Source organism: Crinia signifera, chromosome 11 (assembly GCF_055691185.1).
Source record: "Crinia signifera chromosome 11, ASM5569118v1, whole genome shotgun sequence".
Lineage (NCBI taxonomy): Eukaryota > Metazoa > Chordata > Amphibia > Anura > Myobatrachidae > Crinia > Crinia signifera.
Window position 1 is genome coordinate 1859761 of NC_139227.1, and position 24481 is coordinate 1884241.

The window sequence follows — 24481 nt, forward strand, 5'->3', positions numbered from 1 at the left end:
CTTAGATAACACGATAACACCTTAGATAACACCTTAGTTCTCACCTTAGATAGCACCTTAGATAGCGCCTTAGATTCCATCTTAAATAGCACCTTAGATAACACCTTAGATAACACTTCAGGTAGCACCTTAGATAGCACCTTAGATAGCACCTTAGATAGCATCTTAGATAGCACCTTAGATAACACCTTTGATAGCACCTTAGATAGCACCTTAGATACCATCTTAGATAGCACCTTAGATAACACCTTAGATAACACTTCAGGTAGCACCTTAGATAACACCTTAGATAACACCTTAGATAACACCTTAGGCAGTACCTTAGGCAGCACCTTAAATAGCACCTTAGATAGCACCTTAGATACCATCTTAGATAGCACCTTAGATAACACCTTTGATAGCACCTTAGATAGCACCTTAGATAACACTTCAGGTAGCACCTTAGATAACACCTTAGGTAGCACCTTAGATAACACCTTAGATAGCACCTTAGATAGCACCTTAGATAACACCTTAGATAGCACCTTAGATAACACCTTAGATAACACCTTAGATAGCACCTTAGATAACACCTTAGATAGCACCTTAGATACCATCTTAGATAGAACCTTAGATATTCATACCAAACAGACAGTCATGCAATATACATTTTGGTAGAACAATAACAGGTCACATCATGTTTACGGCAAGGTTATTATTATTCATAGGATTGTGCACCGTTTTCCCAGGGCATACAGAATGAATACAGTAATGACACCTGACTTGAAGGAATCGCTGTAACCCACAGCGACAGCCACATCAGCCAATGGTGGAACATGTATATATAACTCATGTAATTTGAATAGGAAGGTGATCCCCTCATCACTCTAGACCCATAGCAGCTGCCATTCTGGTACCTATGGTAGTAACGCTCTTGATGTTAAATCAAATTGTTTTACAATATAAAAAAATATTTTAAAAATGCTGTTTTAGGTTAATTTGCTTATTTATGTTTATGTTCATTGTACTTTTTGTTTTGTATTGTCCATATTTTCTCAGGAATCTCGAGGTCACAAAAAACTCCTAGCGGTGGCCCCTATTGACCTGCGTAAGTTTGCAGCCATCAGTTCTGCTCCTCGGGAGGTAAAGCTAGCACTCACCCCACGTTCTGTCAAGGTTGTGTCGGCAACACTCACCGTCACCATCACCTGCAGTTTGTTGCGAGAAGGCAAAGCTACGTGAGTCCAATAGAGCAAAACAAATGTTATTTTAGATTTAGGGTTGAAGACAACTTTTTGCATGATTTTAAATATTTTTTTTGATCAGTGTCGGAAATGTCCCCTACTGTACGTGGAAGTGTCATATACTGTAGCTCACGCATTGGAAATCACTATCTGCATCTACAGTTACTTAAAGTAAAATCAGTTCCTCATGAAACTTCCTCTCAAGTCACTGTTGTCACTTTCAGAATGTCCCACAACTAATTAGGTTATGTGCAACTAAATATTAATAGTCAAAAAAACTACGAGGTATTATAAATAGAGATGTGCAGGTTCTGATTTACTCTGATTTACTCTGATTTCAAAGCAGGATCTTATTGGCTATCAACTGTCAACAACTGTCATGTGATTAGGGATAGCCAATAAGATCCTGCTGTGAAATCAGAGTAAATCAGAGTAAATCAGAACCTGCACATCTCGAATTTTAAATCATAGTATTCATTGCCAGTGCTGTAATGAGAGCTATAACAGAAGCTGGGCCCCATGGAAGAGAGTAATACAGAAGCACGATATGAACTAAATTGTGATTACAATACTTTAAAGACATAAAATATTGTTGTATATCAATTCTACTGAAATAATTACTGAATAGTATTTAAATATACACTTGATTTTAATACTCCTATATACTGTATCCAATAATGTTCAATCAACTGATAACTGCTGTGTCCGATATATGTATAATAGGAGTTTGTAGCCATAATTCTATTAAAGTTTATACGCCTACCACATATTAATTAAATTGTGCATAACTGAAATGTATTTTGTTGCACTTCACCATTAGTCATTGTGGACAGCTGATGTCCTGGGTCCAACAGTGTCTCATCCCTCTCTTACTAGTTTGGTCTGGCTGTACAGTATGTGATGGGGATCCCTGCTAATAATTGTTAGACAAGAGCCTGGAGTGTGGCTCAGAAGGGGCCATCAGTGTCTCATCCCTCTCTTACTAGTTTGGTCTGGCTGTACAGTATTTGATGGGGATCCCTGCTAGTGATTGTAAGACAAGAGCCTGGAGTGTGGCTCAGAAGGGGCCATCAGTGTCTCATCCCTCTCTTACTAGTTTGGTCTGGCTGTACAGTATGTGATGGGGATCCCTGCTAATGATTGTAAGACAAGAGCCTGGAGTGTGGCTCAGAAGGGGCCATCAGTGTCTCATCCCTCTCTTACTAGTTTGGTCTGGCTGTACAGTATGTGATGGGGATCCCTGCTAATGATTGTAAGACAAGAGCCTGGAGTGTGGCTCAGAAGGGGCCATCAGTGTAAAAAAACTTTTACAATAAGTAACAATTTCCTTCTGGTTTGTAAAATTTGATTTGAATGTGAAAATATGAGAAACCAAATGACTAACATAAGAAAAGAGGTGGTTTAAACATCTAGGGCAGTGGTTCTCAAACTCAGTCCTCAGGACCCCAAACAGTGCACGTTTCCCAGGTCACCCGGCAGGTGCACAGGTGCACAGGTGCATTCATTACTCACTGACACATTTTAAAAGATCCACAGGTGGAGCTAATTATTTTACTTGATTCCGTAAAGGAGACATGCAAAACATGCACTGTGTGGGGTCCTGAAGACCGGGTTTGACAACCTGTGCTCTAGGATGAAGGTTGCCATGGGTGCTGATCACTATATTTTAGTAGCCTATAGCAATGTAGGTGCACAGGTATGTGGGTTGTTTCTTTAATGGTCGGATGTTACAGGCAAAAGCCTCTCTGCTTCCAGGCTCCCCACACTCCTTCCCCTTTTGTTGAAGTTTGTGGATTTTGACGTTGGCTGTTTTGCGGGGTGGAAAGAACTGCAGGTCACCTGTAAGGGAGAAATTGGTTAGCTGGGGTGTACTTCTATTGTGGCTGGGTAGCTGGCTGTAAGGGGGGGGAGGGGGGGATAGTATCATCCCTTAAATCCAAATGTGTGGCTAGTCAAGGTTTGCTATGTTTGTGCACTCCCAGTGGTTTTTCCTACAATGCCTGTTGTTGGTTGTATTTGGGCATTGCAGAACTCCTGCCTGTTGTTTCTTTGCCACCAAACTTCATTATATAACAATAATTTGCCTTTAATAAATAGCGAACAGTTTCTGTGCCAACATCTACCCCTCAGCGTCTTTATTTACTTTCTAGTTTAAGGTTACGTGATCTGAACCCATGACTCACCTCATATGATAGAAGGTTAGAAATATGAAGTTTATGAGACACATTTGGCTGCGGATATTTCTGCATCATCCTCAATGACTACTTTTGTTTTGTTCAAATGCAAAGTGTTATGGGATCATCATGGGCCTGATTCAGAACATGGAAAGCCCTAAAAACTCGCACTGCATCGTTGTTTCACAGAGAATACGCATAAAGGCGCTGTTGCGATTGCAGTGCGTGGTATCAGCGATGTCTTTTAAAAGTGCTGGGTGGTGACTGATACGGTAGCTAAACAGATGCATGAGGGTGGTCCATCTTATGGGCGTGTTATGGGCGTGTTATGGGAGAGTTCCCCTGCAGAACACATGCAAAGCTAAGACACCTGAGAGAGTCATCATTTTACGTGTACCTTCCACATCATTCGATGGTCGACGATGTGCTAATGTGCAACACGGGGTTAATATAGGGCTCATACTGCACCAGATGTACTAATAACCCAGCCTGCTAATGTGCAACACTGGGTTAATATAGGGGTTATACTGCACCAGATGTACTAATAACCCAGCCTGCTAATGTGCAACACTGGGTTAATATAGGGGTTATACTGCACCAGATGTACTAATAACCCAGCCTGCTAATGTGCAACACTGGGTTAATATAGGGGTTATACTGCACCAGATGTACTAATAACCCAGCCTGCTAATGTGCAACACTGGGTTAATATAGGGGTTATACTGCACCAGATGTACTAATAACCCAGCCTGCTAATGTGCAACACTGGGTTAATATAGGGGTTATACTGCACCAGATGTACTAATAACCCAGCCTGCTAATGTGCAACACTGGGTTAATATAGGGCTCATACTGCACCAGATGTACTAATAACCCAGCCTGCTAATGTGCAACACTGGGTTAATATAGGGGTTATACTGCACCAGATGTACTAATAACCCAGCCTGCTAATGTGCAACACGGGGTTAATATAGGGGTTATACTGCACCAGATGTACTAATAACACAGCCTGCTAATGTGCAACACTGGGTTAATATAGGGGTTATACTGCACCTGATGTACTAATAACACAGCCTGCTAATGTGCAACACTGGGTTAATATAGGGGTTATACTGCACCTGATGTACTAATAACCCAGCCTGCTAATGTGCAACACTGGGGTAATATAGGGGTTATACTGCACCAGATGTACTAATAACCCAGCCTGCTAATGTGCAACACTGGGTTAATATAGGGGTTATACTGCACCAGATGTACTAATAACCCAGCCTGCTAATGTGCAACACTGGGTTAATATAGGGGTTATACTGCACCAGATGTACTAATAACCCAGCCTGCTAATGTGCAACACTGGGTTAATATAGGGCTCATACTGCACCAGATGTACTAATAACCCAGCCTGCTAATGTGCAACACTGGGTTAATATAGGGGTTATACTGCACCAGATGTACTAATAACCCAGCCTGCTAATGTGCAACACGGGGTTAATATAGGGGTTATACTGCACCAGATGTACTAATAACACAGCCTGCTAATGTGCAACACTGGGTTAATATAGGGGTTATACTGCACCTGATGTACTAATAACACAGCCTGCTAATGTGCAACACTGGGTTAATATAGGGGTTATACTGCACCTGATGTACTAATAACCCAGCCTGCTAATGTGCAACACTGGGGTAATATAGGGGTTATACTGCACCAGATGTACTAATAACACAGCCTGCTAATGTGCAACACTGGGTTAATATAGGGGTTATACTGCACCTGATGTACTAATAACACAGCCTGCTAATGTGCAACACTGGGTTAATATAGGGGTTATACTGCAGTCACCGCTAAGAAATGCCAGACAGTTATTCTACGATTTTCCATGACCATGTGGCAGTCCTGGAATTCAGAGTCTGCAAATACATTTCATTTAATGTCAACAGAGCAACTTAAACGAGAGTTGCTACTTATATCTGGAAGCATAGTTACTTTCTTTCTTTTTATAGCTGGACCAATGGTCAATGCGTGTGATCCGTTCTGTAGGAACGAGCACTATATAGGTGATACTGTAGTAATGAGCACTATATAGGTGATACTGTAGTAATGAGCACTATATAGGTGATACTGTAGGAATGAGCACTATATAGGTGATACTGTAGTAATGAGCACTATATAGGTGATACTGTAGTAATGAGCACTATATAGGTGATACTGTAGGAGCGAGCACTATATAGGTGATACTGTAGGAACGAGCACTATATAGGTGATACTGTAGGAATGAGCACTATATAGGTGATACTGTAGTAATGAGCACTATATAGGCGATACTGTAGGAACGAGCACTATATAGGTGATACTGTAGGAAGGAGCACTATATAGGTGATACTGTAGGAAGGAGCACTATATAGGTGATACTGTAGGAACGAGCACTATATAGGTGATACTGCAGGAACGAGCACTATATAGGTGATACTGTAGTAATGAGAACTATATAGGTGATACTGTAGTAATGAGCACTATATAGGTGATACTGTAGGAACGAGCACTATATAGGTGATACTGTAGGAACAAGCACTATATAGGTGATACTGTAGGAACGAGCACTATATAGGTGATACTGTAGGAACGAGCACTATATAGGTGATACTGTAGGAAGAGCACTATATAGGTGATACTGTAGGAACGAGCACTATATAGGTGATACTGTAGGAACGAGCACTATATAGGTGATACTGCAGGAACAAGCACTATATAGGTGATGCTCCTTTTCTATGTTTAGGTGCAGATTTATTAAGCCTGGTGATACTGTAGGAACGAGCACTATATAGGTGATACTGTAGGAACGAGCACTATATAGGTGATACTGTAGGAACGAGTACTATATAGGTAATACTGTAGGAACGAGCACTATATAGGTGATACTGTAGGAACGAGCACTATATAGGTGATACTGTAGTAACGAGCACTATATAGGTGATACTGTAGGAACGAGCACTATATAGGTGATACTGTAGGAACGAGCACTATATAGGTGATACTGTAGGGACGAGCACTATATAGGTGATACTGTAGGAGCGAGCACTATATAGGTGATACTGTAGGGACGAGCACTATATAGGTGATACTGTAGGAGCGAGCACTATATAGGTGATACTGTAGGAACCAGCACTATATAGGTGATACTGTAGGAGCGAGCACTATATAGGTGATACTGTAGTAACGAGCACTATATAGGTGATACTGTAGGAACGAGCACTATATAGGTGATACTGTAGGAACGAGCACTATATAGGTGATACTGCAGGAACGAGCACTATATAGGTGATACTGCAGGAACGAGCACTATATAGGTGATACTGTAGCAACGAGCACTATATAGGTGATACTGTAGGAACGAGCACTATATAGGTGATACTGTAGCAATGAGCACTATATAGGTGATACTGTAGGAACAAGCACTATATAGGTGATACTGTAGGAACAAGCACTATATAGGTGATACTGTAGGAACGAGCACTATATAGGTGATACTGCAGGAACGAGCACTATATAGGTGATACTGTAGGAACGAGCACTATATAGGTGATACTGCAGGGACGAGCACTATATAGGTGATACTGTAGGAACAAGCACTATATAGGTGATACTGTAGGAACGAGCACTATATAGGTGATACTGTAGGAACGAGCACTATATAGGTGATACAGTAGGAACGAGCACTATATAGGTGATACTGTAGGAAACAAGCACTATATAGGTGATACTGTAGGAACGAGCACTATATAGGTGATACTGTAGGAACGAGCACTATATAGGTGATACTGTAGGAACGAGCACTATATAGGTGATACTGTAGGAACGAGCACTATATAGGTGATACTGTAGGAACGAGCACTATATAGGTGATACTGCAGGAACGAGCACTATATAGGTGATACTGTAGGAACAAGCACTATATAGGTGATACTGTAGGAACGAGCACTATATAGGTGATACTGTAGGAACGAGCACTATATAGGTGATACGGCAGGAACAAGCACTATATAGGTGATACTGCAGGAACAAGCACTATATAGGTGATGCTCCTTTTCTATGTTTAGGTGCAGATTTATTAAGCCTGGTGATACTGTAGGAACGAGCACTATATAGGTGATACTGTAGGAACGAGCACTATATAGGTGATACTGTAGGAACGAGTACTATATAGGTAATACTGTAGGAACGAGCACTATATAGGTGATACTGTAGGAACGAGCACTATATAGGTGATACTGTAGTAACGAGCACTATATAGGTGATACTGTAGTAACGAGCACTATATAGGTGATACTGTAGGAACGAGCACTATATAGGTGATACTGTAGGAACGAGCACTATATAGGTGATACTGTAGGAACGAGCACTATATAGGTGATACTGCAGGAATGAGCACTATATAGGTGATGCTCCTTTTCTATGTTTAGGTGCAGATTTATTAAGCCTGGTGATACTGTAGGAGCGAGCACTATATAGGTGATACTGTAGTAACGAGCACTATATAGGTGATACTGTAGGAACGAGCACTATATAGGTGATACTGTAGTAACGAGCACTATATAGGTGATACTGTAGGAACGAGCACTATATAGGTGATACTGTAGGAACGAGCACTATATAGGTGATACTGTAGGAACGAGCACTATATAGGTGATTCTGCAGGAACGAGCACTATATGGGTGATACTGTAGGAACGAGCACTATATAGGTGATACTGTAGCAACGAGCACTATATAGGTGATACTGTAGGAACGAGCACTATATAGGTGATACTGTAGGAACGAGCACTATATAGGTGATACTGTAGGAACGAGCACTATATAGGTGATACTGTAGGAACGAGCACTATATAGGTGATACTGTAGGAACGAGCACTATATAGGTGATACTGTAGGAAACGAGCACTATATAGGTGATACTGTAGGAACGAGCACTATATAGGTGATACTGTAGGAACGAGCACTATATAGGTGATACTGTAGGAACGAGCACTATATAGGTGATACTGTAGGAACGAGCACTATATAGATGATACTGTAGGAACGAGCACTATATAGGTGATACTGTAGGAACGAGCACTATATAGGTGATACTGTAGGAACGAGCACTATATAGGTGATGCTGTAGGAACGAGCACTATATAGGTGATACTGCAGGAACGAGCACTATATAGGTGATGCTCCTTTTCTATGTTTAGGTGCAGATTTATTAAGCCTGGTGATACTGTAGGAACGAGCACTATATAGGTGATACTGTAGGAACGAGCACTATATAGGTGATACTGTAGGAACGAGCACTATATAGTTGATACTGTAGGAACGAGCACTATATAGGTGATACTGTAGGAACGAGCACTATATAGGTGATACTGTAGGAACGAGCACTATATAGGTGATACTGTAGGAACGAGCACTATATAGGTGATACTATAGGAACGAGCACTATATAGGTGATACTGTAGGAATGAGCACTATATAGGTGATACTGTAGGAACGAGCACTATATAGGTGATACTGTAGGAACGAGCACTATATAGGTGATGCTGTAGGAAGGAGCACTATATAGGTGATACTGTAGGAACGAGCACTATATAGGTGATACTGTAGGAACGAGCACTATATAGGTGATACTGTAGGAAGGAGCACTATATAGGTGATACTGTAGGAACGAGCACTATATAGGTGATGCTGTAGGAACGAGCACTATATAGGTGATACTGTAGGAACGAGCACTATATAGGCGATACTGTAGGGACGAGCACTATATAGGTGATACTGTAGGAGCGAGCACTATATAGGTGATACTGTAGGAGCGAGCACTATATAGGTGATACTGTAGGAACGAGCACTATATAGGTGATACTGTAGAAACGAGCACTATATAGGTGATACTGTAGGAATGAGCACTATATAGGTGATGCTCCTTTTCTATGTTTAGGTGCAGATTTATTAAGCCTGGTGAAGTGATAATGTGGCCGGTGATAACTGTCAAGTTACAAGCTGGGTTTGCGAAATGAAAGTTAGGAGCTGGTTTTTGTTTTTATCACAGACACCTTTTCACTTCACCAGGCTTAATAAATCTACCCCTTAAAGGGGCAATCATTTACAAGGCATGGGTTCGAGTTCGGCTGGCATCCTGCACGGCTATTACGTATGTCAGTAAGTCTTTTGTGCCACTAGAGATGTTCAGTAACTCCCTCTGTAATTGTCCACCAGAGATGATGACATGCAGAGCATTGCCAGTCTCCTGAGCCTAAAGCCATCAGACATTGCAGACTTGGACGACTTCAATGAGGAAGAAGAGGAGGAGAAGTCACATAGACCGAATCGCAGTTCTTTAGGGACAGCACCTCGAGGTGATCAACTCAAATCCTTTTACTATCATGTTATCCCACTTCTTCTCTGCACAAGAACTTGCTGATCATAGAGCCATATAACTGACATCTTTACTATGAATTCAGCCCTGTGATTGGCAGCCTGTACCCAAATATTGCTATGGAAGGTGGCCCAGACCACAGCATTGCCAGGGTGAAAGCTATTTTGTTTTTACTATTATTTATTCTATTTGAATTATCTCCCTAATCGTCATCATCGTCATCGTGTTTATTACTGGTTTATTTAGTATGCAGCCACGTTCTTGTGCAATATTTTTCCGCTACGGTATTTGTTACATAGAATTTGATGGCAGGTAAAATCTATTCTGCCCTAAACACCTTTACATGCCCATACTGACACACTAGGGTTCATTTTCATTGTGAGACAAACAACCTTCCAGTATATATTTATATTGTGGTAGGAAACTTAAGCATCGGGAGGAAACCCACACAGGTACGGGGAGAATATACAAACTCCGCACAGTTAGGGCCATGGTGGGGATAGAACCCATGACCTCAACGCTGTGAGGCAGTAATGCTAACCATTACACTATCCGTACTACCCTGTATATATAACACATGGTGGGGATAGAAACTATGACCATAGCGCTGTGAGGCAGTAATGTAACCATTACACCACCCGTACTTCCCTGTATATATATAACACATGGTGGGAATAGAACCCATGACCTCAGCGCTGAGAGGCTGTAATGTAACCATTACACCATCCGTACTGCCCAGTATATATAACACATGGTGGGGATAGAACCCATGACCTCAGCGCTGTGAGGCGCTAATGCTAACCATTACACCATCCGTACTGCCCGTATATATAACACATGGTGGGGATAGAACCCATGACCTCAGTGCTATGAGGCAGTAATGCTAACCATTACACCATCCGTACTGCCCTGTATATATATAACACATGGTGGGGATAGAACCCATGACCTCAGTGCTGTGAGGCAGTAATATAACCATTACACCATCCGTGCTGCCCCGTATATATAACACATGGTGGGGACCCATGACCTCAGCTCTGTGAGGCAGTAATGCTAACCATTACACCGTCCGTGCTGCCCCGTATATATAACACATGGTGGGGATAGAACCCATGACCTCAGCGCTGTGAGGCAGTAATGCTAACCATTACACCGTCCGTACTGCCCCGTATATATAACACATGGTGGGGATAGAACCCATGACCTCAGCGCTGTGAGGCAGTAATATAACCATTACACCGTCCGTACTGCCCCGTATATATAACACATGGTGGGGATAGAACCCATGACCTCAGTGCTGTGAGGCAGTAATGTAACCATTACACCATCCGTGCTGCCCCGTATATAGATAACACATGGTGGGGAAAGAACCCATGACCTCAGCGCTGTGAGGCAGTAATGTAACCATCACACCGTCCGTACTGCCCCGTATATATAACACATGGTGGGGATAGAACCCATGACCTCAGCGCTGTGAGGCAGTAATGCTAACCATTACACCATCCGTGCTGCCCCGTATATAGATAACACATGGTGGGGATGGAACCCATGACCTCAGCGCTGTGAGGCAGTAATGCTAACCATTACACCATCCGTGCTGCCCCGTATATAGATAACACATGGTGGGGATAGAACCCATGACCTCAGCGCTGTGAGGCGGTAATGTAACCATTGCACCATCCGTACTGCCCTGTATATATAACACATGGTGGGGATAGAACCCATGACCTCAGTGCTGTGAGGCAGTAATGTAACCATTACACCATCCGTACTGCCCCGTATATATAACACATGGTGGGGATAGAACCCATGACCTCAGCGCTGTGAGGCGGTAATGTAACCATTGCACCATCCGTACTGCCCTGTATATATAACACATGGTGGGGATAGAACCCATGACCTCAGCGCTGTGAGGCGGTAATGTAACCATTGCACCATCCGTACTGCCCTGTATATATAACACATGGTGGGGATAGAACCCATGACCTCAGCGCTGTGAGGCGGTAATGTAACCATTGCACCATCCGTACTGCCCCTATGCTATGATATGTGCAGGAACAAACATATTCTTATGTATATATTTAGCCACAAAATTGCCCCCTGTGCACATGATCAACACGTTTATAATAATCTCAGCTTTTATCTATCTTTATGCCTAACACTTTAAATTAACTTTTAACACTTCAAAATACTGAACCACTTATGAAGAAAAACGCGGACAACAGTGCTGGCGTTTCAAAATGTAATGTCAAATTTAATTGACAAATTCACTATATTAGTTATGACTATGAATGGTGGCGGTACTAAAGAACGATCAAGGGTAACATAAACACACACACACATACCAAACAGCCACTGGTGATCAACTCTCTCAGTGGTGTAACCCATCTCCCGTCCAGGACAATGGCAATGTCAGGAGAGCGCACCCACTAACCACTTTAAACTAGTATATATAAAGGGGACCATTCTTTACCGCCAAAGCCAGGCCTCCGACGCAGCACCGCCACCCAATAACCTAAACGCTCACAACCTAGAACTCAACCAGCCAAACAAATCTGCCAGGAAAATCGCTATGCCCTTGGAGCTGAGGTGTACCCCATTGCTCTGGTAAAGGCTGTCCCGCTGAAATCTGATGCTGTCATGATGAATGGCACCTCAACTCCCCCCCCCCCAGCATTCACCAACAAATACCTCTCAACTGCCACATTGATTTTCCTGCAAGCACCTTCTAAGCGAGGACCATATCTGGCATTACGCCACACTTCTGGGATTCAAAGCAGATCACACACATGTACAGCAGGACATGATGTGCAGATCACGGATAATAACCGACCTCAGCTCTAAAGCGGTCCCATAGCCAAGATCGTTGCCACCCAGATGCAAGATCAGCACCTTCGGCACACAAACCTCACATAAAGCTTGTAGTAGCTGAGCCTGCAAATAGAACCATCTCATCCCCCTAAATCCCAACCATCGAACCAAGTGAGCCTGTGGGAAAGTAACTGAGTCAGTAGCCAACTGAGACCGGGGGGGGTCAAAATACAAAATAATGACCCAAACCCGACACCGTCTTGCAATCCGGTCCACCTGTAATATGTAACAAAACGTTAGCAACTCAGCGAGACACAGCAAATATCCACAGCCACACACTGACAGATGAGACAGGACCTTGAGGCGAAAGCACAAAACCCCCAGAGTAAACTAAGTCAGAATTATGTCAGATCAGAATTGGAAGCCAATTTTGTCCCCCAGGGGAAAGTGAGAGACCTGAAAGACTACGGCAGCATGTCGGCCAGTGGTTAGCCCTACAGTTGACCATGGTCTTACAGACAAACAGAAAAACCAGGATGAATGTATGAACGTAAAGCGACAGAACGCCATCGACCCAATTCATGTCAATGCTTACTTAGCATAAGCTTCTAATGTAAGCTATAGAAGAGGAAAAGGACATTTTTTTGCTGCATACAAATAAGTTATATTGTATTATACATCATTGTACATAAGATTGCTCTAAACCAAAGTCTTCTTTTCCTTTTCTGTAGCGTTACAGTGTTATATTGACTCTTGGTAGCACCACCAACTCACACTACCCCCTATAATCGAGGGTTTGATTGAATTTTGTTGGGTATTAAATCTTCATAATTATCAATATAGTGTTAAAATTCACAGACAGGATTATGGCCCTTATTCTGGTTCACTCGCTAAGGCAAAATCCTTCTCAATTGGGCAAAACCATGTGCACTGCAGGGGGCAGATGTATCTTGTGCAGAGAGAATTAGATTTGGGTGAGTTATTTTGTTTCTGTGCAGGGAAAATACTGACTGCATCATTTTTACACTGCAATATAGATCTCACTTTGAAGTAAAACCCCACCCAAATCTCTCTCTCTGCACAAGTTACATCTGCCCCACCTGCAGTGCACATGGTTTTCTACATTTGAGAAGGTTTTTGCCTTTGCGAGTGAACCAGAATAACCCCCTATGTGCAGACTTAACACACTTCCTCCCCAATGTAGACACTAATGTATCAGATTTATAATACACTGTTGGGAGGCGGGCTATGGCTGCTGATAAATGTAATGCCTTAAATGGTAAGGGGCATTTATCGAATACCCTGTGAGCAGCATTACTACATACTTACCAGGGTTACTCTCTTTGTACTATTTCATACCTCCCAACTTTCGCAGCCCAGCAGGCGGGACGCCGAAATTTTCGGGGGAGGGGGCGTGACCTAATTTGGGGGCATGGCCTATACTCGCGGCTCTCCCGCGAGGCCACGCCCCCATTTTGCCGCTATGGGGCCATGACCCAGAGGCTCTGTGAGCCTCTAGCCATGCCCCCAGCCCCCTGGCTGCGGGAATAGACGCTGTGCGCATGCGCACAGCGTTTATTCCCCGCTGCTTAGCAGCTGACATGGGGGACTCCCAACAGCCCCCCCACACCGCGGGACACTGCCGCCCGCGGGTGGGACAGCGGGATAGGCCCTGACAATCGGGACTGTCCCGCTAAAATCGGGACTGTTGGGAGGTATGCTATTTTGTGTGTTATTCCTTTATATTGCTCTCTTATCTTACATTCTACTTTATTTCTTGTTATGTTTTGTGTTTTTTTTATGTGGTAATTATGTTTTCCATTCTTTACCTTTACTTCTTGTCATACACTTTCTCTCCATACTCTCTTCTTCAGGTTATCTAAAAAGTGTATTGTCTGACTACATGTCAGGTAAACCCAGCTCTCATTTCCTTGCATTATACTATCTTGTGCTCATCATACTTATCCATTATTTGATGTTGTATTTATCACTTTATTTGTCCTGTTGAACTATTTCTCAGAGCCTGTCCGGGAGCTGAACACTCTTACTGAGGAAGACGATGAAACGTCTCTTTCTACAAGTAGGTGGCTAACAATTCAATTCACTTTTAAATTCTCTTTCTTATTACCCACTTACCTTCTATCTCCATCTTTCTGTTTCTTTCAGAGACTTCTCATTCTTTTCATATTTCTTCGCGATCTTCTTTCACTTCTCCCCCACCTATTCCACCATTTCCTCCCAGGTTGATTACTAAAGAAAAATCTTACAAGCATATTCTTCTTACAGCCAAAAATGAAAGCATTAAACCCTTATATGCTGACAAACAAACCCATCCCAGCAATCATAATGGGAGGCAGCCATCTAAAAAACATCTGGAACCTACTTCTGGAGCAGCTGCTGCTGCAGGCCAAGATCAAAGGTGCGTAGAAATAGAGATATCAGGTTCAGCGAATTGTAATACACAATTATAACTGTTAATTATTTTATATTTAATGTCCATTAGACTTCAATTGGTTTTTGCAATTTGACAGAAAATTAGACCAAATCGAACCGTGTGTACAGGGCATAACACGACAGTATTAACAAACAAACAGTACAGCGTCCGATCTACAGGCCTCACTCCCAATCCATCCAGACCACAATTCCAGCATTGTTTTACTATACAGTGCCACGGAATCAGCAGGCCACGCCTTGTTTCTAGCAACTAGCCCGAAGCTTCCAGATCGGTTAGACTGTTTTATTTATTATATGAATATACTAAGTAATAGTTGTGTCATTTATCTATTTTACTGTTACATATCTAATTTCAGAAATGTTCTAGATTGTATGCTTTATTGTTAAAGAATTATGGGGCCCAGTTATCATGGATCACATTTACAATGCAATCTGGGCGGAATCCCAGGATCGCATTGTAAAATGGGATCATATCACATGGATGTATCACTCCTGACATGCAGGGACAGGACCCCGCTGACAGTACTCCCTTTACAGGAGTGTGGTATGTAGCCCATAGGCTACAGTGGGCTACAGCCATCTCAGAATGGTGGTAGCCCGGGGATGCAATGCGCTGCTGCCCGATGTTGATACATCGGGCAGCTTTGCGTTTCCAATAGAAACCTATGGGGATGTGGCCGGCGGCGGTACAGGAGGGATCCCTCCTACATACATGGGAGTGATACTTAATATTTGCAGCTATATGCCAGAAATATTGAACAATAAATGGGCAGAAAACTCACACACAGAATGATATAGTCACTTAATATCTGAGCGCAGTTCTGCAGCAGTCCCTGAATTATTCCTTATATCTCTCTCATTAGGTCTAACGAGGTATGGAAGACGCGGGAGGTCAGCTCTGACCATAAGCCACTTGTCAATGAGAAAGCCATGGAACAGCCCGAGTCAGCCCCTAGGGATGGGTATAGGGAGAGCAGGGAAAGTGTGCGGGAATCTGAGACATTGTATACTCCAGAGATTGCAGCAAGAAAGAAGAGAGGTCTGGAAAGGGGAACTGTACAACATACGATAGCAGCAAGAGATGAAACACAACTGCAGACAACGCAAACACCAATTATTCCAAATAGGACTAAGACAGTCAACATACAAGTGCAGGCCCAACAGGTAGCGAAGACAGCAGTGGAGACCTTCCCTGAAATTGTGCAAGCATCAAATATAGGATTTAGGACAAATGATCTGCAAAATCCAGAGATGGCACAAAATATATGTTTCCGGAAAGATGTATCATTTCCTGAGACGTTAACCAAGGTAGAGAAGAACTCTATTGAGACTGCAGACAGGCCAGCATCAAAACATCTAGAGACAAAAGAAGAACAAGATATATCATGCAAGTCAGCTGACAGCATGGTAATGATATGTGACACACACAATACACCAGAGGCAAACAATTCAGAGGATATAGAGAGAGCTCACATTACACAACACATAGTACAGGAACCAGCTCCTCCAGTGGACGCAATGAGTAATGCAGATGAGACGGTAGATACAACAGATATCAACATACATCTCATATCAACAAATTCCGAAGTTCAGGAGAATGCAGCTATTACAGGACTACAAGTGCAAAAAGGCACAGAACAAAGATTGTTTGCTACAGAAATTCTAAATGAATTTGCAGCAACAGCAAAACAAAATGTACAGGAGACGAGTAGTGAACAAAGCATAGGGAATACCATAGAACAAAGAGCACAGGAGATATCGGAGGAGAACAGTGAGTGTAATTCCATGCAAGACAAAATAGCTCATAGAGATCCAGAAACAGCTAACACCGAACTGACTTTGCAGTGGGAACAAATAACGCACAAGACTGCAGAAAATTGGGAAAATACAGAGTGTGAACCAAAGGTTGTAGAAGAAAATGCTACTTGGTTAGATGAACGACAGCAAGATTCAGCAGTTACTACATATGAGACATTGCGAGACACTTCTGTTACCACAGATACACCAGTCAGTGGCAGAGGGGAAGATATAGAGAGCAATATTAAACATAATACTGTACACAAAGTACAAGAGGAACTATGCTTACAATATCAGCAGAGTACAGATAAAGGAAAGGTTATAGTAGATGAGACAGTCCCCAGAAAAGAGCATACACAGGAGGTAACGGTTATACAAGACAAAGTACAACAATCACTGACTGGCAAAGAAAAACTAGTGCAAGATACAGGAGACATAAATAAAGAGGATACAGCAGAAGAAACAAACAAGGGAAGGCAGGATGCAGTGGCAACGCCTGGGAAGACCATACAGGAGGGAAGAGGAATCCAAGAGACTGCAAATAGAGTGAGTGAACCTGAAATGCTGGAAGAGAAAACAGCATGGACAGATGATAGACTGCACATGACAACACTTACAGACAAGAGACTGAAAGACCCAACAGTGACTACAGGTGACAGAGGACAGGAGACAGTCATTGACATTACACATGATATATTGCAAGATATAAAAGGAGAAGTTTGTGAGGAGGGAAGTAAAAGAGAGGACAATATACATAGGACTGAAATGCAGAATGTGTTTGAGACCGACAAAACATATGGACAGATGGATACATCTGTATTAGAAAGTGGAACACTTAGTGAGAGTGAAATAAAACAGGTAGGAGAGCTGGAAAGTAATATTACTGAGGCACACAGCATAATAGTCATAGGAGGGCAAGATCTACATAACACGAATAAGGAATTTGTACAGGAGAGAGTTATTATCACAGAGGCAGAAAAGGTCAGTGAGCCAGGCAGAGAAGTAGAGAAGGCATCTGGGGAGGACCAGGGACTGCAGGAGACAGTGGAAGATAGACTTACTGAGAAATATCATCGGACAAATGAAAGCTGGGAAGAAGCGGCTGAAGCTAATGAGGCAGTGGATCAAGATATAGTGAAAAAGACATCTCTATTTTTGATTCAGAGGCTCAATGAGGAAACAGCTGAAATTGGAAAGGCAGCTGTTCTTGAAGATACAATGGAAGAAACACCAGTTAGGATAAATGAGCAACTGTTTGAGGAAGTCCAAAGACCCAAACATGCGGCAGATAAAGATGGAGTGAAAGAGACATGCCTTTTGACCATGGCGAAGATGGAAGAGGATGCAGCGTCAACTGGAAAAGCAGCAGATGAAGAGAATAGGGTTGAAAATATGAATCTTTTGACAAACAAGATATTCCAAGAGGAAGCAATTAGAACAGAAGAGACAGCAGTACCAACCGACAGAGTGGGAGAGACAAGTCTTTGTCAGACTGAGAGACTGCTTGAGATAACAGCTGAAGCTGAAATGGTAGTGGAACAAGACAGAGTGGAAGAGACATGCCTTTGGGAAATTAAAATGCTGAGTGATAAAGGAGATACAGATGTTAAGGCCATAGATCAAGAAGACAGGGTGGTAAATACTTGTCTTAGGACAGACAACAAAATACTTGAAGAAGCATTTATCACTAATGAGTCAGTTGGTCCAGATAGTTTCAAAGAAACAACGGATAGACTGGAAGAAGAAGTAGCTAGAGCTGGAAAGCCAATGGAGCATGATGACATGGTGAAAGACACTGGCCTGGGGGCAAATGAGGAACTGTCTGAAGAAGCAGTTCATGTCGAAGAGTCAATAGATGAAACATGTATAGTAGAAGATAATGTACATGGGATAAACGAGAAATGTCCGGTGCTGACAGATATTTCATTTAGAGCAGTAAGTGAGAATGAGGAAGATAAGGAAGAGGCTTCATTATGGATAAAGGAAGGAGTAATAAAAAACAACATACATGTGTTGCAGGAAGCAGTGGAGACCAGATATGTTCCAAGAGGTGGGGCAGAAGAGATTGTGGCTGGGGAGGTTCTAGCTGGTGAATTACAAGAATTAGTGGATAGAGGAGAAGAAGAAGAAGAGCTGAGCAGTCTAAATGAGACAAAACCAACAGTTGAATTAAGAATAAATAAGAAAGTTCAAGATGCTACATATATATTCAATAATAGTGTGCAGGACATGTCTAGTGAGGAAGTGGAGAGAGTGCAGGAGAGAGAAGGTGTGCAAGAAACAGATTTACAAGGAGTACATGTAACGGAAAAGAGAGCCCAGGAAGAGAAGGAAATAACACGTTCCTTGTCCACAACAATTGGTATACACAATGCAGCACAGGGAATAAGTATATCCCCAGATACAGAACATATAAAAAAGTCAGTGCAAGGGGAGGATGTAATGCAGGAACCCTCACTTATATCAGAGCAGAGGATTAATGAGGAAGGACAGATAGCCGAAAGAGAACAAGGTGATCTAGCCATAAGTGAAGAGAAAGCACACAAGGAAAGTATATGGCAAGGAGAGACGGCTAGTATAACAACTGAAACAAACATACTGCAAATGAAAACATATGTGCCGGAAAATGGAATGCAACCGGCAACGCAGACGGTGGATAAAGAACAATTGCATGGCGTTCTTGGAGGAGCAGATAGTGAGGGTGTGCTGGAGAGGGTAGTGGAGCAAGAGGCCGCACTTTCCTGGGGAGAGAGCAAACCTTTACCCCAAGAGTTTGATCTTCTTTTCTCTCACAGCAACACCACCCCCACCTACCCTCTCAGTAATAGATTATCAGGGGCTGAACACATGTTAGCAGAGGGCAGTGTTTCTGTTCCCCTATCTCAGACCATTGGACAACAGAAGAGTGCACAAAAGAAGAGACTGAGCAAGAGCACAGGGCAAGTAGGGGAGGTATGTGACAGTCTGCGACCAGAAGAGGAAGAGACAGTCTGCATGGGATGTGTTCAATATTGTAATCCTCTGCAAGGGGAGGGAGAGTGATGTTCTGCAGAAATGGGGCTTGTAGTATTAACTGTGCTGACACTCTGCCGTTGGAGGGAAAACAAAGGAAGCAGAAGGCTGACACACTGTTATATATATATATATATATATATATATATATATATATATATATATATATATATATATATATACAGTTTGTGGAGTCCGGCAACTCCTCCGCTGACAGGTGCAGCCAATTTACTTGCCCAGGTGCCCGTACAGGAGGCGAAGATTCACCAACATGTATAACTAAACAAAATACAAGTCACTCCGGGTCTGGTGTCAAACAGGAAAAGTTTTTACTCAGTAATGTCTACGCCGTTTCGGGCTGGGCCCATCTTTAGGACATTAACTGAAGACAAAAGCACCAGAGCGCAAGCTGCGGGCCACGCTGGGAGGACACTAACTGTGACAAAAGCACCAGAGCGCAAGCTGCGAGCCACGCTGGGAGCACACTAACTGTGACAAAAGCACCAGTGCGCAAGCTGCGGGCCACGCTGGGAGCACACTAACTGTGACAAAAGCACCAGAACGCAAGCTGCGGGCCACACTGGGAGCACACTAACTGTGACAAAAGCACCAGAGAGCAAGCTGCGGGCCACACTGGGAGCACACTAACTGTGACAAAAGCACCAGAGCGCAAGCTGCGAGCCACGCTGGGAGCACACTTACTGTGACAAAAGCACCAGAGCGCAAGCTGCGGGCCACACTGGGAGCACACTAACTGTGACAAAAGCACCAGAGTGCAAGCTGCGAGCCACGCTGGGAGCACACTAACTGTGACAAAAGCATCAGAGCGCAAGCTGCGAGCCACGCTGGGAGCACACTAACTGTGACAAAAGCACCAGAGCGCAAGCTGCAAGCCACGCTGGGAGCACACTAACTGTGACAAAAGCACCAGAACGCAAGCTGCGGGCCACACTGGGAGCACACTAACTGTGACAAAAGCACCAGAGTGCAAGCTGCGAGCCACGCTGGGAGCACACTAACTGTGACAAAAGCACCAGAGCGCAAGCTGCGAGCCACGCTGGGAGCACACTAACTGTGACAAAAGCACCAGAGCGCAAGCTGCAAGCCACGCTGGGAGCACACTAACTGTGACAAAAGCACCAGTGCGCAAGCTGCGGGCCATGCTGGGAGCACACTAACTGTGACAAAAGCACCAGTGCGCAAGCTGCGGGCCATGCTGGGAGCACACTAACTGTGACAAAAGCACCAGAGCGCAAGCTGCGGGTTCACACAAATGTCCTGAAGACGGGCCCAGCCCGAAACGGCGTAGACATTACGCAGTAAAAACTTTTCCTGTTTGACACCAGACCCGGAGTGACGTGTATTTTGTTTAGTTATATATATATACACACACATTGTATAACTGAAAAGTGAATCTATTATATTTCTGGCAGCATGTATATAACATGACATACTGTAATTGCACATTGCTAATCTAATCTATGAATTAAGTTGATATCATTTACATTTGGTGTCATCAGTCACTGTACGATCAGACGTTTTTGGCATTATCACTTCAGTAATTGCAGAAAATGATGTATGATATGAAAACACCCCACATTTACATATTTGATGAAAATCACAGACGATGCTTCACCATGTAGTGCTCCTGCTCCTCGTGCAGTCTGTGCCCCTGTTTTCTATTTTTGAATGGCTTTTAATTATTACTTAGAACACCAGTGATGGATATGTCACATCCAATAATATCCTTTTCTTCCAACCAAAGTTAAATGTGTCAATTGAAAGGTTCTAGATGGACCTGATTGGACAGGTATTGCTGCTTCTCTGGAAAGCTGCTTCTCCGCTCTATTTTAATATACCTCCCCGAATCTAGAACAGTAAGGTAGAGTACCTATAGGGGTTAGTTCTATGCACACTACAGTATGGGTTCCTTGCCATGGACCCCTGTGATTTATTGTAGATATGTAGAAAGTTGCTTAGCTAGACTTCTCCTATAAACATACATTATATGTATAGTGACATCTCTGCATTCAGGGAAGCAGGAACCTTCTAGCGCTCAAAGCTATTTACTTGAATGGGGACTCTTCAAAGTTTAGGGATAAATTAGTTTGAGTCCAGCAGTCAGTACAGTAGCTGTTGCCATGACAATTATACAACACTGCAGCACTGTCTGTCTTTGTTCCCTACTGTAACTGCAGAGTGTCATCCATTGCCTCCAGACTAACATCAGTCGCTCTCTCCATTGTCTTCCCAAGATCATTGCAATATTGTTTTACTCTCTTGCTTCAATTTCATTTGGTCCTGTCTGCTTTTATGTAGAACTATCCTGTGTTCTGTGCTTTTGCTGGAATGTTTAACTGCATCCCCATGGCCTTTATATTAATTAATGCAACATGTGAATATTATAAATACTGCATCTCGCTCCATCACGCTACTGTAGTCTTTACATTATACCTCTCGACTTGGCTGCATTCTTCATTGTACTGTACCTAGTCAATGGCTGCTATAGGTGTAGTGTGTCGCTGTAGCTTTTGTTATGCGCCTATAGTGTATGGGTAGTTTCTTAGACTTAACAAAAACATTTGCCATCACCTAAAACTTGTAACAGTGTAGCCCACAGAACAGTAGCTGCAGCATTTATATGAAATGTGTGCAGATTGCTGACTATATTATTGCAGGTCATTTGCAGATCCCATCAAGGATTGTAGAGCTTCCATCGTCTGTGTCCTGTGCTGAGCCTAGTTACCTTCCCTTGTAGTATTTCCTGATTTCTGCCAGATCTACATTCCAGCTATTGCTTTATCTCTCAGTACATACTGTAGGTGGCAAAGTTTCAGTTCCTCCGTGGTGCTCTGTAATGCATAAAATGCCGCTCCTCGCGCTAATCCTAATCCTAGATTACAGAGTCTCTGAGCATAGAAGAACATTTCTCTCCTGCTACAATCCTGCAGATTAAACCTACTACCCTCAAACTTATATTGTGCATGTAGCATTGGGGCTATCTGTGGCTGTTCTGGCAACCTCTGAGCTGCAGGTCCTGTGTTGGGGGTATTAGTGGTATGATATAATACGTGGTTTGCTACATTATTAGTATTTTGGTACTAATAATTTGTCAATTTCATTTTCTACTTTTGTATTTTTGGATAACCAAATGCTTCGCCCATGTATATAATACTGTATATAATACTGCTTTATATTCTGACAGGGAGCGCTGAGCACGGACTCCCTTCTGTGCTGGTGTCAGGAGGCGATTTCAGGGTACCGTGGTGTGCGTGTAAATAACTTCACGACATCCTGGAGGAATGGCCTGGCCTTCTGTGCGATACTTCATCACTTCCATCCTGAAAGAATGTAAGAGACCTTATCTACCTGTACATGCAAAGTGTAGCTTCATTATGACATAAGAGAATCTGTGAGGTTATCATCTAGTTGGTCGACAGTGTCTAGAATGATCATGTAATGGCGGAACGCGCTTAGTCGAACATGTCTAGTTAGATGCCTTATGATAGTCAACAGCATCTAGACTGACAGTAAAGAAAGTTAGACGCAAGCATTAGGTCGATGGGAGCGTGATTGATAGTCACAAGGCCCACAACAGGTAATCTACCATCGATTTAATGATGCCAACATATTGTCTGTCGCCAGCATTACGTTCGACAAAGTAACTACCTCCTGATAAAACAGGAGGGGTCATAAATGGAATATTGTTCTTTTTTTTTGGGGGGGGGGGGGGGGGGGGGAATTACCATGTAAATAAAAAGGTGGAATTCATTGTAGCAAACCAGAGAAGAGGGAAAACATTTGTTATACAAAGAGACAATGGGGCCAATTTATCACCATTCGCACCTGAGGATGTGACGCTGTCATAATATCGGCCTAATCTGCAATGCGAGAATTGATACACATATGTATCAATAATCAAATGTAGGAACAAAGCTTGTGTAAAAACTCTGTCCCTGCTAATACCTCGATTATATGCTGCACATGCGCCACCCCGACATTGCAGCTACCGCCACTGGAGCACCGCTTCCATTGTCCCCAACCGAACCTTACCTACCACCGCCTCTAATACTTACCAACCCCCGGCATCATTGTTTGGGGCTCCTGGAGGGCTACCGTCATCGGAGTGCTCTACTGCTGTGACCTATAGTGCTGTAAAGTGAGCTGCCATCAGTGCACCATGGGTTAGAGGAGTATCCCGGAGCCCCACTGACCAACAGCCCTCACCAGAGCACTGATTGCCAGTCCCTGGGAAGGTGAGTATCATTTATTTAGTTGTTTTTTTTACATTGTGATCAGCTTGCGTGTCCATCGTGAGTAGGGGGTTCACAGTAAATCCTGTCATGCGATTTTTGTCCAGTTAATTTGTCTAGATCACATTTAGTATTATAAGCATGGCAAATGCGAAGAGGGCAACAACTAGCAAAAATAGTTATAAATAGTTCTGAAAAATAAATCCCGACAGATCATATCAGACCAATATTGGCAGCGGTAAGATTTGGGAACGTTCACTATGCTGATCCATCCCGCTGATATAGCCTTCAATCTCTTTCAGTAACTATGAAGACTTGGACCCACTAAATGTAAAGGAAAATAACAAAAAGGTG

General features: G+C 43.0%; 1 protein-coding gene across 3 annotated transcripts in view; it reads left to right on the top strand.

The window, feature by feature from the left end:
- The window catches only part of EHBP1L1 (EH domain binding protein 1 like 1), a 99313-nt gene that overhangs the window by 60897 nt on the left and 13935 nt on the right, over positions 1-24481 (top strand). For 2 of the 3 annotated variants that reach the window (XM_083164978.1, XM_083164980.1), the window contains 7 exons: positions 1039-1217; positions 9641-9780; positions 14632-14691; positions 14898-15030; positions 15929-19814; positions 23080-23225; positions 24430-24478. In XM_083164978.1, coding sequence (XP_083021104.1) covers positions 1039-1217; positions 9641-9780; positions 14632-14691; positions 14898-15030; positions 15929-19814; positions 23080-23225; positions 24430-24478 — 4593 coding nt within the window. Of the gene's footprint in view, positions 1-1038; positions 1218-9640; positions 9781-14313; positions 14522-14631; positions 14692-14897; positions 15031-15928; positions 19815-23079; positions 23226-24429; positions 24479-24481 lie in introns of those variants that run through there. The other variant, XM_083164979.1, reaches the window with a different exon arrangement.